General features: G+C 38.0%; 1 protein-coding gene across 2 annotated transcripts in view; it reads left to right on the plus strand.

Moving 5' to 3' along the window:
* Positions 1-17,563, plus strand: part of LOC149079666 (signal-induced proliferation-associated 1-like protein 2) — an 83,952-nt gene that overhangs the window by 34,779 nt on the left and 31,610 nt on the right. Inside the window, exon 2 of one of the 2 annotated variants that reach the window (XM_089240274.1) lies at positions 9,958-11,471. In XM_089240274.1, the coding sequence (XP_089096400.1) occupies positions 10,094-11,471 (1,378 nt within the window). In that variant the 5' untranslated portion in view covers positions 9,958-10,093. Of the gene's footprint in view, positions 1-9,957; positions 11,472-17,563 lie in introns of those variants that run through there. The other variant, XM_089240275.1, reaches the window with a different exon arrangement.

Genomic DNA, 17,563 nt, shown 5'->3' on the forward strand with positions numbered 1-17,563 from the left:
ACTTTCAATACTACACAATACTACTATTCAATACAATTACAGTGTACGAGGGACCCGGGTTCGACTCCCGGTAGAGGCAGAGATGAGTTTTTTCCTTCCTTAAAAAATTAACATCTAAAATAATAAATATCTTCACAACATCCAGTCTTCCGTATATCTTGTATTAACAAGTGGAGAGCGACATTCACGTCATATATATAGCCCTCTGGTGGCTCGTCGTCCATGAGCTATTAGCTGATCGGTTTCACCGTCCATTGCACGGTTCCGTTCGGCATATATACGCTCTAGCGAAGGAAAATCTCTATCTCCTCTGTAGCTTAGTGGTCAGAGCACTCGTCCGGCAATCGAGGGACCCGGGTTCGACTCCCGGTAGAGGCAGAGATGAGTTTTTTCCTTCCTTAAGAAATTAACATCTAAAATAATAAATATCTTCACAACATCCAGTCTTCTGTATATCTTGTATTAACAAGTGGAGAGCGACATTCATGTCATATATATAGCCCTCTGGTGGCTCGTCGTCCATGAGCTATTAGCTGATCGGTTTCACCGTCCATTGCACGGTTCCGTTCGGCATATATACGCTCTAGCGAAGGAAAATCTCTATCTCCTCTGTAGCTTAGTGGTCAGAGCACTCGTCCGGCAATCGAGGGACCCGGGTTCGACTCCCGGTAGAGGCAGAGATGAGTTTTTTCCTTCCTTAAGAAATTAACATCTAAAATAATAAATATCTTCACAACATTCAGTCTTCTGTATATCTTGTATTAACAAGTGGAGAGCGACATTCACGTCAAATACAATTACATTTCAATACTCTCAGTAGTGAGGCTTTTTGAATAGACGTCATAATCATCATCAGCATCGCTTTGAGGGTCAGGAAAAGGGTGAGACTCGTAGAAATCACTTAAAATTGCCGATTTTACTGTAGAAATGCTGAAATTTGGTGGGGTTTTCCGCCACATCAATAATTTTAAAAATTGTATAGAATTCCCGATTTCTGAAATATTGTGTTTGCTTATAGGTATACTAAGCCCTGGAGATTGAATATGAAGTAATTAGCCGGACCTACTTTTGAGTTGGGTATGCATGTAATAACATTGATTTCAACTTTTTATTTATATCTTCTCAATCATGAAAAATTAATGTCTCCGTATTATCTTCTGATATTCAACTGCATCAATTCATATAGTGTAGGTTGTTTTAAAATTAATTATGGGCCCGTAAAAAGTACATCGAAAAAATTCCACAGCTTTAATTAAGCATTTTTGAAATCTGAAACAGGCAGATAATTAACTTGAAGTTTGGGGGGGGGGGGAAATAGAACTACATAGCACCCCTTAAAAAAGGAAAGAAAAGTATATATTCATTTCTATGTTTCTTTAAATCTAGATATGTTTATTTCATGAGTCGCACAGGAAGTCGCCATATTGGTTAACTTTTTTGACACGGTTTGCATGTCCCTCAAAGAAAGAGGGAGATATCACGTGTTTCTAACAGCCTCACTGAAGAAAACCCGGGCAGCGCCGGGTATTATAACTAGTAGCAGCATAAATTTGATGACACGTGATGATAATGTTGCCACTCGATATAACGGTAATTCCTCTACAAAGATATTTTTTCTTAGTGCGGTATCGTTATGGTATATCGAGGTTTCGCTGTATTTTATGCAGAACTTCAGATCATCCGATCCTTTCTTTGATCTGTATTATCCGGGATCTGTTCCTTTATAGCAAGTACTGTACACATATGTTCATTCCTCGCATTTCTTTTACTCCGTCACTGTTCTATTCCAGCGGTTCTCAACCTTTTTCGACTCGCCTTTTTGGCATATAATTTCTATGGCGGAACCCCGTAGACCTATTTTTTACTTATTCAGCAAAATTGCTGATTTATTTTTGTTATTCTAAAGTAATTACAATTATTTTTTTCGAATTACTGTTTTTATTTTATTTTCCTCGAGCCGCCGCGGAGCCCCAATGGCTCCGCGGAACACCGGTTGAGAACCGCTGTTCTATTCAATCTCTGTGTGCTAAAAAGTGAAGAAAGTATCCGCAGAGCCAAAACTTCCACATCCTTCACCTATTCATTAAAGATCATAGGTTATTCGTCCGGTTTACCCCTGTCACCCCTCGAGCAAATTTTTAAACTGCCTTACCCCAACTAGCAGCAACCGCATAGCCTTTGTCATCACACATGACATGACATTTCCGCTTAATAGAGGTTCACTTGAAAATTATGTAACGATCTCGTGTGTGATTTAATTAAAATAAAACTAAATTGAAGATAAAGTAAGTAATTTAGATTATTTAATAATAAATAAAATAATTAATTGATAAAATGAATAAATGAATCATTAGTCTATAATTACTGAATACTGTATTTAGGTTTCGACAGCGTCTGTATAAAATTCAGACCTACACTGTTTTTCTTCTAAAGTAACGGCATTTACGTTCTTTTTATAACTTCCACAAAACTTTTCAGTTAGGGTGTCAATCTGTCGTGTCAAGTTCAGTTTGTACATTATCATCTGTGTTTATGTAATCCTCAGCATCGGGGCAGTAACCAAGAATTTTGTGGGGGGGGGGAAGAGGGAGTAACATGATTTTGCCGCCCCTAACACTGTAAAATTCGATGATTTTTATAACGGTGTTTTTGTTCCCACCTAAAATTTGAAGTTCCTTAAATTTTTCCGCCAGGACTGTTGCCGCCCCCCCCCCCCTCCCATCCTTGCCTGACTCTAATTAATTCCGGCCCTGCTCAGCCTTGCGATCAAGGAATGCACACAGCTTACATACAATTTTGCAAGTCTTGAATATCATTTGGAAATACAACCCTTAAACACTGATTTCTAACGTGGAAAAGCCTGCTTTTAGGAAAAATTTTGTTACAATTTCAGAATGCAACTACTTTACTACATATGGGTTATCAAAACCACAACGTCAAGTACAGAAACGGTTTTTGCTAATCTGAGGGTGGATGATGAACTGGCATTTGCAAGCATAGATTGCGTAAAAAATTTCGGTTGAGCACTTTTAACATTTTGTATGATCTTTTGGTCGCCAAGGAGATGCTGGTTAGACAGGTTCCGTTTTATCTAGGTTTTTTTTTTAAATATATTTTGGCATTGAAATCACGGGAACACGATTTTTTTTCCCGTTGAAGACAGGTTTCCGCTTAATACAGGCTCCGTTAAAGACGCGTTTTACTGTATAAGGGTGCGATTATAGTGCACGCGTGTCTCCGATTTTGGAAACCCGCGTTGTCTCCGATTTGGTTAAAAACCCGCATTTCAAGCTAGAAAAAGTTGAAATTCGGGTTTTTAACCAATCGGAGACGATGGGGGTTTCCAGAATCTGAAATACGGACGCACTATGTTCACACCCTAAGGTTGTACAAAGAGAACTATACCAGCTCTGAATGCATTGGGTAGAAAAAATTACAAAAACTTGGTTTTTTTTAAACTGTTATCTATAAGGAAGTGGCTGCGGGCAGGTTGGCCGCTGACCGCATACAGAGGGGGGCCGCCTATGGAAGTTTCACTATTTGTTTAGCATCAATGCATTGCGAACCTTGTTTGAGAGTGTTTTGATCCACGTTAACCGTACGTAAAATAATAGCGTACACTTAAAATTCATCACTGCTCGGTAAATCGCTCTGATTCACATTTGTGTTTTGTCCAATAGCTACCTTCTGTGTGGTCTCTTTTTCTCTCTCTCTAGAGATCATCTCACGTTGTCCGAAAGTGGGTTAGTTCTCGAATGATAATGTGGAGAAGAGCTATTGTACCAGCAAATGGGAGGAGAAAAAAAAAAGTAGCTGTCGCGCAGAATACGAAGAACAGCTTTCGCAAATGGAACGATTAGTGTTGAATGACAATAATTAAAAATGTCGGTCATTCATTGTCAAAAACTGTTTTTGGAAAGCTAATTTAACCCTCGGGCTCTCCGTGGCACTCGTGCCTGCCGAGATTTCTTAACGAAGCAGAGCTTAATCGAGTGCTTATTCGGTACAAAGTGTCTGTGATATTATATTAAATGTGATTGCTGCTGTCGTTCTTAAAGGCATTCGAATATATAAGTGTTTTTTTTGCTCGAATGAGAGAATTTTCAAAGCACCAGCACCCAAGTTTACCTTGAATATAGATAGCCTAGCAAAAATACCCGGCGCTTCCCGGGTTTTCTTCAATTACTTGGAAGATTGGAAAAGTGACAAACCACGTTATAAAGGAATAAACTGTTATAATTGCAGCATGAAAGATATGACAAACCATTGTAAAGGCATATATATACACATGTCTGAAGCGCATTGTTAGGGAACCATGGTAACCAAACTAAACATTCCAAAAGTGACTGTTGGGGCCCAGGAACCATTGTTGCCCGACGGTTTTTCGCCCATTTCGGGCATTTTCCCAGCTCTGAGGAACTTTTAAAGTAGCCTACGGTTCAATCCCGGTCCTGTTTGGTATATATCAAAATTTGGTGACTATCGGTCCAAAACTAGATTTGTATAAAGAACAGACATACTTTCACATTTATTTATAAGATACTATACTTAAGATACTACATAGGAGTGTGCAACCTTTTGAGTCCGCGGGCCCGATATGCGATAATTCTGCCACTCGCGAGCCAGAAACTTGTATGTATAGGGTTGACCGTATTTTCCCAGTAATCTTGGTCGTCCAAACCTCAATATTTACTGTCATTCCAGCGGAAATATTTCTTGAAAAGTACCTCGCTTCCCCACGCGAATTCTTAGGGGGGAAGTGGGGGAAAGGTTCTCAAGCACCTCCGTGATCCCCAGCCCATTTCTCCAGAGCAGCTGTTCCCCGAGAATTGAAATGACAGCTGCTGGAAAGCAAGAAGTCCTTCGTTGATAGGAATCCAACAAAAATAGTCCAAGTAAAAATTTTTTGGTAAGGAAAGATATATGTATTTCATCAGAGAGGAAAAGGTTTTGAATGTAGTCTATAGAAAGTAGCCCTTTTCTTAAATAATTTATCAAAAAATTAGCTTAATAATTCTGTACCTTAGAGGCAGAGTAACGCAATTCCAAAGAACTTGATTTTTCTAATGAAGATTGCAAAAAAAAAACGCTTGTTATTAATAGGAAGGTCAGTCGGAGCTACTATAGGTTAATCTTTCCTGCGGCAAGAAATACCGACAAATGGATGTAATTATCCACAGCATTGGTGCTGCCCCAAAGAAGAAGTAAAACTGAAGATTCCAATGGAAAATACTGAAAAACGCGTCGTGAAAATGGAGTTACATCGACTCGTTTCCTCTGAGATACAGAACTTGAGAAGGTTAAGCTCGAAAAACATCCTATTGTAGATTGTTTAGTAAACCGGTATGAACCTGATGACCTACTATTTGGTGCTCGGGCCCTCGACTTGCCTCGATTTCAGATGCTTATTCGGTTTTAACCCCTGATGCGTAAATAGCTGTTAGGGATTAGTCTCCATCCAATTTCTATTTTTTTAGATCCCTTGCTCGACACACACTTTCTTTTAAGTGTAGTTGTAATTTCGTCAATTGGTTGAAATTTCAATGGCTGTCGTAATGATTATGAAAAATTATATTTTATTTCTCTTCCGAATAAAACTGTCCACGTTTATTCACCATTGTGAAAAACTAAAAACCAATCCGCGTTTCGACTTGGAATTTGTTCTACGAGATTCGTCCCGGATTAGAATACAGATCGATACATGGTTGTGTGTATGTTCAGACTCACGCGCATACAGAGACACTGGTACGAAAGGAACATTAAGGCGTGGGGAGTAGCGTCGAAGCCGAAGGTGCTCACACACCCACAGTGTCTTTTAGCATGCGCCTCGCCACCTCCGGGATTTTTATTTTTGGATTGGCCGGGATCAATCCAAAAATAAGGTGAAAACTCGACGAAACTCAAGGCGAGCACCCCATTGGTCTAAAACACTTCTCGACTTAAACTCAGTTGAAATTTTTGATATTTCTTATGGGCAAGATCGACTAAATTGTTTCACTTTCTATATAAGATTACTTAATTTAACAAAATTATCATTTTCCACATATATGGGGTCCTATAAAAAAAGATGTTTGCGCCGCCGCCCCCCCCCCTCCCCGATCTCGTATAGATACGCTGTAGCTTCCCAAAAGAGGAGGGGTATTTTCTTCCCAAGGATTTTTTTTTTTCATTTTTTACCGCAAAAAAAAAAAAATCTCGGCTTGTGGGTGGGGGCTTGCGTACGCCAGCACAGCGCCGTAGCCAAAAATTTCTTTCGGAGGGGGAGGGGGAGACTGATGTCTCTCGGGGAAGATGAAGAAGACAGTGCAATACATTTAACTATGTTGTTCGTGCCGGCCCCCCCCCCCTCCGGAAGAGTGGGACTGACGGGGCTCCAGCCTGGACGACTTTTTTCTTGACGCTAAAAGCTCACTACATAGGTGGCCCGTGACAAGTAGCTTAGGGGGCCCACCAAAAAACTAGGTGTCTTGCTGCAGAATGTGGGGCCATGATACCGTTCCATGAAAATCGGCCATTTTCTAACATTTCGGTGTGGTGGGGGGGGGGGGAAACAAAGGAACCCTTGCCCCGCTACAGCTTTGTGCCAATGCGTATAGCATCTACCATTCAGAAAAATTTTAAATAGCACAAGAGAATTTGAACCGTCATTTCGTTTGTTTCTTCAAATTCAGACGTCCCGTAATATACGGGATTCAAGGTGTGGTAACAGCGTCCTCCACTGGATGGTGCCTGCGCGATGGAGGAACTTGACATGTTTTGCCTCTCAAATCAGACGGTCACGCGGTCCGCTTGTATCGATGCGTTCTTGTTGGGTCTGTACATGGGCGGAGATACGCCCCCTCCCCCCAGCATGAAAGGTTAAACCGACTGATCTAATGTATTTGCGTATATATGAATTGACAACATCGTCGTGCCCCCCCCCCCAAGACTTTCAAGTTTACCTCCGCCTATGGTTCTGTATCGTTTTAGTTGTGTAATAAATGTTTATCTTTGAATTGTGAAGGAAGTGTTTGCCTTTAACCACCTCACTCTTTCTACAATAAAGGACGCTTCTTCAACACCCCCCTCCCCCGTCTTACATTGATTTTTTCATGAACTGTTGGAAACTCAGTTCCCTTGCGAAGTTTGTTGAGAGAAACTGACGTGGTCCGAGCCTCTAAGTTCTATATATGCGCGCATTATCCACATCTATAAAATTTATTGTGTGTATGTGTTCATTCGTTCTCCATACAAATCTTCAATTTCATACCGATCTTCGCCAAACTTTGCATATACACCAAACGGACCCGACTTGAACGATAGGCTACTTAAAAAGTTTGTCAGAGCTGGCAAATGCCCGAAATGGGCAAGAAAACTGTCTGGCAACATGGTTTACTGGGCCTCAACAATCACTTTCGGAATGTGTACTTCGGTTACCGTGGTTCACTAGCAGTGCGTTTCGGACTTGAATATGCCTTCACAATGCTGCCAGTGTTATGCATAATATTTTATAATGTGTGTCACTTTTTCAATACTCCCAGTAATTGAAGAAAAACCCGGGCAGCGCCGGGTATTATAGCTAGTTGTTGTTATAAAATGGAATGGGGGGGGGGGAAAGAAATAAAAACGCAAGTGCTGCCGCCGAAATTGACTGGAGCGTCGTGCCGGCCAGATCGAGATCGACTTGAATGGAATGTCACACATTCCTGATTACGGGAAGTTTTCTTCTTTCGTCGGAATGCCCCGTGGTGCAGAAATCGCATGCATAGATAGCTTTGGGCATCACCATATCGTCCTCCAGGTGTATGTACGGCCCGTCTTCTGCTGAAGAAATACTACTACTACTGGTTGTGTTGTAAATCCTTCGTGGAAGGCTGCTCATATGTTCTAGATCCGAGAGAAAACGTTTTTTTTCTCCCATCTGCATAGTAGTTGTGGAGGGGAAAATGTAGAGAATGGAGAGAGAGAGGTGTACAAGACCGGTTTCCAACTTGGAAAAAACGACTGGGATATCATGTGACCGGAAACCTTACCGGATGTCCCCTGAACAACTAAACGCGCAGGTTCTGCCTTTTCACCGTTCTTCGTTTTTTTCTCTCTCTCTTCTATCTTGGCTTCTACAACATCAAAAGAAGAACTCGCCTGTTTTCTACCTCCCTAACCATCCTTTCCGCTAAGGTTTCGAGAAGCACAACGTAACTTCGCTTGTAGGTGTTTATTGTTGGATTTGTGCTGTCCCTCGAAGGGTGAATGCTGTTTTATAATGGACTGAAAGTCCCTACTTTTACTATTGCTGCGAGGAATTATTCCCCGTCACAGGCGAATCTTTCATTTAAGTGAAAAAAACAACAACCTTTTTCTTTTGAATGATACGCGTTCGCCCAAGAACATCGAGCCAGTGTTGTGTGTGTGAGCGTGATCTTTTCTTTGCCTTCGGTCTTGTTGTTTTGTGATGTTCGTGCGTTGTTTGCAGTTTGTTTGCGGGTCCTGAAAGGCGGTGTGACTCATTGGTCTCTGGGGGAAAAAAACTTTTCCCGAGTGTTTGTTTTGGGATGTTGCCGCTTTCATTTGTAAGTTGTTTGTTTTATTGTTAAGTTTTTTTTTCGGTTTTTATTTTATTTGGATGGAAGTAAATTTCTTGGAGTTTGTTGACATGGCGCTAGTTTAGAAGGAATTGGTATGGGATGAGGGTTTGTTTTTTTCATGATTCTGTGTTAGGTTCTTGTTGTTTCTAGAGATGTATTTCATGTTTATACATATCTTGAAGGTAGAATTTTTGTCACTCCATCTCCTTTCCACCCAAAATTATTATTGCCCTGTAAATATGTGAAGGTAAAAGAAAAAGATAAGTGAATAGAATGATAATAAAGTGAAGGTATGTAGAAAAAATGCACGTGAAAAGACGCATGTACAGTAAAACCTGTCGAAGTTGCACACCTATGATTCCATCAAAATATGTCCAAGTTAAAGAGATGTCTAATATACAGGGTGTTACCTTGAGGTAGTGGCAAACTCAGAGGCATCAAAAGGAACAAAAATTGCCATAGAACATGGTATTGCAAACCATGTTTTTCACGAAAGGCTCATAATAAGTAGAAAAACATTTATTTGACAGCATTATTTATTACACCACAGCCTATGGTGTACAAAATAAAGTACAATGGTAAGCAATTGACCTGTGCTGCACACACAGGACCATCATTTCAACTTTTTCCGGGGGGGGGGGCAATGTATTTATAACTTTATATATACCATTTTTAGTTATTTTCAAAAGCCAGGGGGTGGCAACGCTCCCCCCCCCCCCAGATGATGGGCCTGGCCTGGCTGCACAGGCTGTGTTGTAATCCTGCTGTCAAATAAATGTTTTTTCTACTTATTGGCTTTTTGGCCCCCTGGACATTTCATCATGGTTTGTGATGCCAGTAAAAGTGATAAATATAGTCAAATTTCAAATAAAATTTTCTTTATCGAGACGATTGGGGATTATGCATAACACCCATATGTGTATCACTGTTATAGTAACATATACATTTTAATATATATGTATAGGAACCAATTGCAATCAAAGCCGAACGAATGTGAAAGTAATATAAATGAGGTTCCACTATATATCGTATCTTTTGATCAGTGGAAAAAAATTTTGGTCCCGTGGGCCTCACGGATTTTTGTCCCTCACAATTACTTCTCCAAGAGCCTGGGAGCAAACAAAAGAAAACCTATGATTGACTATCATATAATTTCTGGCAAACAAGCCATAACTATAAAAATGAGATAACAATTGCTAAAGCTTGGCTTTTTTTTTTTCCTCCAGCCCCTTAGTACAGGATGTAATCAGTGATGTTTGTCAACACAGTCCCCCCCCCCCCCCCCACTGATTCAGTACCACAAACCAACGGTTGAAGATTCTTATTAATATGTTTGATCAAATTTGTTTTTCAATTACACAGTTTTATAGTTTTTGTCTTCTTTTATTTCCAGGATGTTGTGATAGCCTCTGATTTTACGCTGAATGGATGATGATCCACCTTACAGATTGAGGAAAATGCCAAGTATCAAATGCAGCCATGCAGTGTGTCAGAGGTAGAGCGAATGCTACATCGCAGCAAGTTATATCATGGGAGAAAGCCTTAGACCATCAGAGGGTATCGGTGGCCCAGTCATTGGGAATGGGTTAACCTCGGATGTTCTAAGAGCCAGTGTTATAGAGTATTTCAGCAATTGCCATCATCATGTTCCTCGTAATGATTTTGTGAGCAATGCCCTTCACAAGAGTGGCAGTGTGACTCAAGTGAATGGCTTGGTCAATGGCACCAAGATCCAGGAGTCTACCAAACGATCTTCCCCTTCATCTAACATCAATGCGCCGTCTTTCCAGTCGAGCCGTCCACCCCCGCCTCGCTACAGGAGCGACAGACCCCATCGTACTCACAGTGAAAGAGGAAACAAACTCCATTCTGGTCGTACTTTGAATCGTGCTCTTGAAAATCGTCTTATTGTACCTTCAACCAAAGGATTATACAGAAGCAACAGCAGCTTAGATCTTGAACACAGTGTGGATATGTTAGATGAACGCACTGGTGTGTTGCGACGTGATTATGGAAGTGCATCGTCTCTGGATGTGATAAGTACAACTGGTGAGAGTTTTTTCGCTATGCTCAGGGAGTTTCGCAGTGATAATTATGACCAGAGGAGCCCTGGACCACCAAAAATACTTGAGTATCTCAGGGGTAAAATTGATCCTCCTCCGTCCTCTCAAAATGCAGCTAATTCTTTAGCAAATGGTCCAGATTCTCTGGAGGACGCTCAGAGTCCAAAATTGAAAACAAAGTTACACAAACTGTGGGATATAAAAGACAAGAACAAACTAAAAGGGAAATCTCTCAGCAACGAGACGTCTCTTTTCAAAAAACTCAGAGGCAACGCTACCAAAACTGATGCAGTGGAAACAAGTAGCAAGGGTTCGGATAATTCTCTTGATGTGGAGTTACGAATCGAGGAGAAACTCCGGAAGAAAGCATTTGCTCATTATGATTGTCAGAGTGTCCTGGCGAATCTCAGCTATGCATCTCGGCTGAGAAGCTTGTTGAGCAAGCGTAGAAACACGACCACTGGTGCTTCTGCTGCATCTATGCTGTACAAAACGCCTGCTAACAGTACGGAGAACCTCAACCCTGAAGACAGTGATCTCGGTGACGGCAGGTCTAACGAGCTTGTATTAAGTTGTCCATTTTTCAGAAATGAACTCGGTGGTGAAGAAGAAAGGATGATAAGTTTGAATCGAATGACATGTAAGAAACAAAAGATATCTGAGGATTCTCTGACAGTTCCTCCGACTTTGCATAAACCCAGCATGGCGTATGGATTATCAGTGCTGGAGAAAGTGTCTATTAGCAGGTGGCAGCATAGGTTTTGTCCTTATCAACATCATTCCACGTGCGTAGAAAAAGTGGACTGTGGTGCTACTTGTTATCGTCAGTTCTTTTATGGCCAAGGTATGTATCAACTTTTACTATCAAATATATGCTTTAGGCTACATATTGGTCATTGTCACGGAATCTGTCAAGAAATTACCAAAAAATGAATATCAAACAAAAAAATAATTCTTATTAATACTTTACTCGATGATAAATAAAATATAGTCAGCAATAGAGATGTAAAAGTTTTGAGAATATTCTCATTGAGGAGAATATTCAAGAATATTCTCTGGAAGGACTACTATTATAAATAACTTGAGAATATTCTTATTCTTGATGGAATATTTCCTGTTATTTATAATATAAATATATACAGTATAATATCCTTGAAAATATTATCTGGAAAGACTACTTTTACAAATTACTGGGGAATATTCATATCGAAAATGATAAGAATTATTTTCAAGTTATTTATAATAGTCCTTCCAGAGAATATTCTCAAATATTCTCCTCGATGGGAATATTCTTCAGTTATTTATATAATAGTAGTCCTTCTAGAGATTATTCTCAAGAATATTTGTAATAACATGTATTATAATAAATAATCTCTATAAATAACTTGAGAATAATTCTTATTTTATAATAAGAATATTCTCTGGTAATGTATAATAATCCTTCGAGAGAGTATTTTCCATCCCCCATCTCTTCCAGTTGAGAAGACAGGGAATATTAAAGTTTTTAGCCCATAATATTAAAGTTTAAAAGCAAGAAAATGAAATCAACATGTCTGAATCGCAAAACTTACAAAGAAATGTGAGTGATACAGAATTAAAGTGTATGTACATTGAAGAAAACAACAGTTCTGTATCTTCTTAGAATGAAGGTGGTTATAATAAGAATAGCTTCTTTTGTCAATCAAGCTTGAGTTTTTCGCTTTGCTTTGAACTTATTTATGAGAATTTATCTAATTTTAAATAACTTTTTAAGGTTTAATCTAAAGGTTTCTAAAATCTTTATAACCAAACTTTTTTAAAACCTCACGCATCATGACCAGGAGGAATATTCTAAGAATATTTTCGAACTAAAAGTTGTCATTGAGGGGTGATTACACCAAAAGTTTTATTGTAAATGTTTCAGGCAATGAAAATTCATCTATATTTCGTAATATATAAACAAAATTAGTAAAACAAATTTCATTATTTAAAAGAAAAATGAATATTCTTGATTATTTTCTAGTTTTCACATCCAGGAGAATATTCTCGTTCTCTGAGAATATTCTCACCTCACATCTCTATTCAGCAGCAAAGTTTGTTAAAAATTCATGGTAAATTTATTTAAGTTTAACCCTGTTCAGAAATAGGCAAATTTGACATGGAATTTTGCCAATTTCAGCTTGCTATTCATCTCGGGGCTTGATAAATCCCATGTTGCCGCGACGACTATAAAAATCTGTGTTAGTGCCTAAGATTTTCTGATTTGCTGAATTGGAATCTTTGAATGACACAAAATTTCCTGATTTCGTGACAGTGTGTCTGTAAACATAAGGAGAGGATATAAAGTCCTGTAAAGGTTTTTAAAAAAAAACCCATTATTTTGGACTGATTTTCTTGAGAATTAAATCATGCTTATTTCGTAAGAAATTTAGCTGGCACCTAAATTATTATCAAGACCTTTTAGTAGCTAATTTTCCACTCTAATAGTCACTGATACTCTGAACCAGGGTTTGATAAATCAAAATAATAATAGGCACCAGACAAATTTCTTAGAAGCCAGGCATAGTTTTTCTAAGGAAAAACAGTCCTAAGTAATGAGTTACTGGCGGTTTCCAGGCTATTAAGCAATGGTAGCGTTTCCAAACCTCTCTGAGCCCAAGCACCAATAAATTGTCTGAAACAAATTGGCGGACCACTTGTGTCCTGTATTACGGGATATTCCTGCAATTTTGGTGATTTCGATTTTTTTTCTTTATAAATTTGTTCCGTTTTTCAAGTTTATTTGGTTATATTTTAATATTTACTAAAGTCGTAAATACAAAGTGTCTTTTATATTATGATAATTTTGGCAAAAAATTAAATATTCATCTCAGATGTTTGTCAGATTCAACCTGAACTTGACAAAATCTTTTTTTTCCCCACAATTTACAGCAATTTTAATAATAATAATTTATGTTGCTACTTCTGACAACATATTTGATAACAATTGGCGAAGTCCTGTATTTTATCATATTTTAGATCTCAATTTACCGTATTTTTCTCAATGAAATATGGTCATTGGATCATTTGAATATATTTTTCGTGAAACACAATTTTTTTTAATGTGATTTGTAGCAGTCCTTTATTTTGTCACTTTCAGCAATTTTAGTAATAGTAATTACTTAATTGCATTCAATTCAAATAAATTGTATTTTTTGGCAAAATTTAGGGATATACTGTATTTAGGAAAGCATTTCCTCGATGATGTATAGTTAACCTCTAGTGTAAAGGTGTAATTTTTATTTGAACCCATACCGTTATTACTAATATCAATCACATTTTTTAAATAATTTTTAATTCACTTAGAATTAAATTATCAAGTCTGCCTACGGACCTCCGGTTGAGAACGCTGGTGTAAGACGTTTTCTGCCTGACATTTCGCCTACATCTGCGGCAGATGTCTTCTGAGATTAAACGCATGTGGGTTTCTGCAACAAACGAGAAAGGCTTCGTACTCTCGTTTGTCGAGAAACCTACCTGCATTTAACCTCAGAAGATGCCTGCCGCAGACATGGACTGAACTTCAGGAAGAAAATCTCTTAGACCATCGTCTAATATCCCAGGAACCACTTCTAACTCATTAAACACCTTTCATGAAAGCGTCAGCCGATACTTAGTCCTATGTTTTGTTTTCAACTTTTCGAAGACTAAAAGGGATAAAATTCATGAGTCAGATCAACCTGCAAGCCAACGTTTGTGTACCCATGATCTAAGGCAGTGGTTCTCAAATTTTTTTCCACCCTTGGTTACCTTCTCCTTGTCATCATTTATCCAGCTCACCATTATCCATTCATTTCATGGCTCACCAGAATAGTTTATAAATGTATCGTTCCATAGCACTGATGGGCACGCATCAATACACCAACTTCTCAGAAGGCCCACGACAGAGGTTGATGATATCCCTAGGAAGCCCCAATTCATGCTTTGAGAAATACTGATCTAAGTGTTGAATCATATCATACCGCTTCTGTCTCAGTTGTTTCTGTGCAGAAGGACATCGTATCAACCCTATTCATCAATCTCCTACCATCACTAAAGGCACCTTTTTGCGATTGTAGATTTGGAAGTCAAAATGTCTTTGGCTCTATAGCATGAAATTTTCATACCAGTTTAAATTACTGATTAGGAAAAGTTTAAGATTTCTGTCAGTAGAGAAACATTAAGAGGGAACTTGAACCCACCACATCATCCTGGGAGGGGGGGGGGGAGTGAATATACAACACAAACAAGAGCAAATTTTTCTGAATTAAAATATGTACAGTGAAACTTCAAAACAATTATTATATTGTGACAATACGCGAAAATAGAAAAGAGAACAATTATTATATTGGTAATCCGAGATTATAGGACTATATTTATACAATATCTGCAATCTTTTTTCAAGTCTGTTTGGAAATGTCTGTACTCCAATGTGTTCTAAATGCCGAGTCTGTATGGTCTATTGACATGAGTAACTTGAATAATGTATTTTTTTTAAATAGCACACATTCAGGCGTTTTCTATGTTTCCAGTGGAATATGCTTACAAAAACTTCTTTCTCAAAAGTAGAAGTAGAATAAATTATACGAGGTCTTCCCTTAGGTATATTATCTTTTAAATTGCTCAAATATCAAGAAAAATGTATACAAAGAAAAGCATTATGGTGCAAAGGAAGTGAGTTAAGATTTCTAAGAATTGTAGAAGAAAGTAACTTACCTAGACTCAAAATTTTGAATATTATTTTTTGAATTGAAAATATAGGCTGTGAATTCTATTTATAACTAGATATAATACTCGCCGCTTCCCAGGTTTTCTTCAATGAGGCTTTTGGATCACGTGATATATCTCCCTCTTTCTTTGAGGAACATACAAACCTTGTCTAAGTTAACGAATATTGTGACTTACTGCACGAATCATGAAATAAACAAATCTAGATTTATTTAAAGAAATGTAGAAATGAATTCCCTACCTGTTTCTGCTTACCTGTTTCTGCTTTCAAAAATGCTTAATTAAAGCTGTGGAATTTCTTTGATATACTTTACAGGCCCATAAATAATTTTAAAACAACCTAAACTATAAATTTATGCAGTGTTGAACATTAAAAGACAATAAAGAGACATTAATTTTCATGCTGGAGAGGATATAAATAAAAAGTAGAAATCAGTGTTATATTGCATGGATATCCAGCTCAAAAGTAGGTCTGGATAATTATTTTATATTTAATTTTTTGGGTTTCGTATCTCTAAGTGAACTCAATATTTCAAAAATTGAGAATTCAATACAATTTTTAAAATTATTGATGTGGTGGGAAACGCCACTAAATTTCTGTATTTCTACAGTAAAATCAGCAATTTTAACACTTTCTACGGAGATCAGCATCACTTTGAGGGTCAGACAGAGAATGATGATTCTGACGTCTTTCAAAAAGTCTCGTTACTGAGAGGATTGATAAAGTGACTAACCATTATAAAGGTGTAAGCTATTATACATATACTGGTAGCATTAAAGAAGTGACAAACCATTGTAAAGGCATATATACCTCTGAAACGTATTGCTAGGCAACCACGGTAACCAAAGTAAACATTTCAAAAGTGATTGCTGAGGCCCCAAAACCATTGTTGCCCGTCAGTTTTTTGCCTATTTCAGGCATATGCCCTACTCTGATGAACTTTTAAGGTAGCTTATCATTAAAGTCTGGTCCCATTTGGGAAATATATGTAAAATTTGGTGACGATCGATCTAAAATTGTAGATTTGTATAGAGAACATACATACATGCACAATTTTATATACACTGAAGAGCCAAAAAAACTGGTATACTTGCCTAATACCGTGTAGGGCCCCCGCGATCCCGCAGAAGTGCCGCAACACAACAAGGCATGGACTCGCCTAATGTCTGAAGTAGTGCTGGAGGTAATTGACACCATGAATCCTGCAGGGCTGTCCATAAATCTGTAGGAGTAAGAGGGGGGGGTGGAGATCTCTTCTGAACAGCTCGTTGCAAGGCATCCCAGATATGTTCAATAATGTTCATGTCTGGGGATTTAGGTGGCCAGTGGAAGTGTCTAAAGTCAGAAGAGTGTTCTTGGAGCCACTTTGTAGCAATTCTGGACGTGTGGGGTGTCGCATTGTCCTGCTGAAATTGTCCAAGTCTGTCGGAATGCACAATGGACATGAATGGGTGCAGGTGATCAGACAGGATGCTTACGTACCTGTCACCTGTCAGAGTCGTATCTAGATATATCAGGAGTCCCATATCACGCCAACTGCACACACCTTTTTTCTCTTAAATAATAAAAAAATGTTTACTAATTTTGTTTATCTTATGAAATATAATTCAGTTTCCATTGCCTGAAACATTTAAAACCAAAAATTTTTGGGCATAATGGCAACTTTTAGTTTGAGAATATTCTCATCCATCATAGTGAAAGTTTTCAAATGTTTCTGGAAACCTTTAAAAGATCAAAAGATCGAAAAGTTTCTTTTTAAAATTATATAAATTTTCAGAAATAAGTTCAGTAAAACAAAGAAAAAAAATTAAACCAAAGTTGATTGACAAAGGAAACTATATATGCAAAATTTGGTGACAATCGATCTAAAATTCTAGATTTGTAGTTATTCTTGTACTATTCTTATCACCTTCATTCTAAGATACAGAACTGTGTCTCATTCTGTTCAATGTATATATATTTAAATTTTGTATCTCCCGTGTATTTCCTTGCAAGTTGTGCAAAGTTTAATTTTGTGGGCTACTAACTTCAATTTTTTTTCTCCATCAAGAAGATGGAGACAGAGAATTATTCTTGCGAATATTCTCTGGAAGGACTACTATTATAAATTACTAGAGAATATTCTCAGAATAATAAGAATATTCACAAGTTATTCAGAATTGTTCCTCAAGAGAAAATATTCTTGAATATTCTCCTTTATGAAAATATTC

This window comes from Pholcus phalangioides, unplaced genomic scaffold (genome assembly GCF_987345545.1).
Source record: "Pholcus phalangioides strain wild (caught in Gottingen) unplaced genomic scaffold, Ppha-v1.0 ptg000012l_1, whole genome shotgun sequence".
In the NCBI taxonomy this organism is placed as follows: domain Eukaryota; kingdom Metazoa; phylum Arthropoda; class Arachnida; order Araneae; family Pholcidae; genus Pholcus; species Pholcus phalangioides.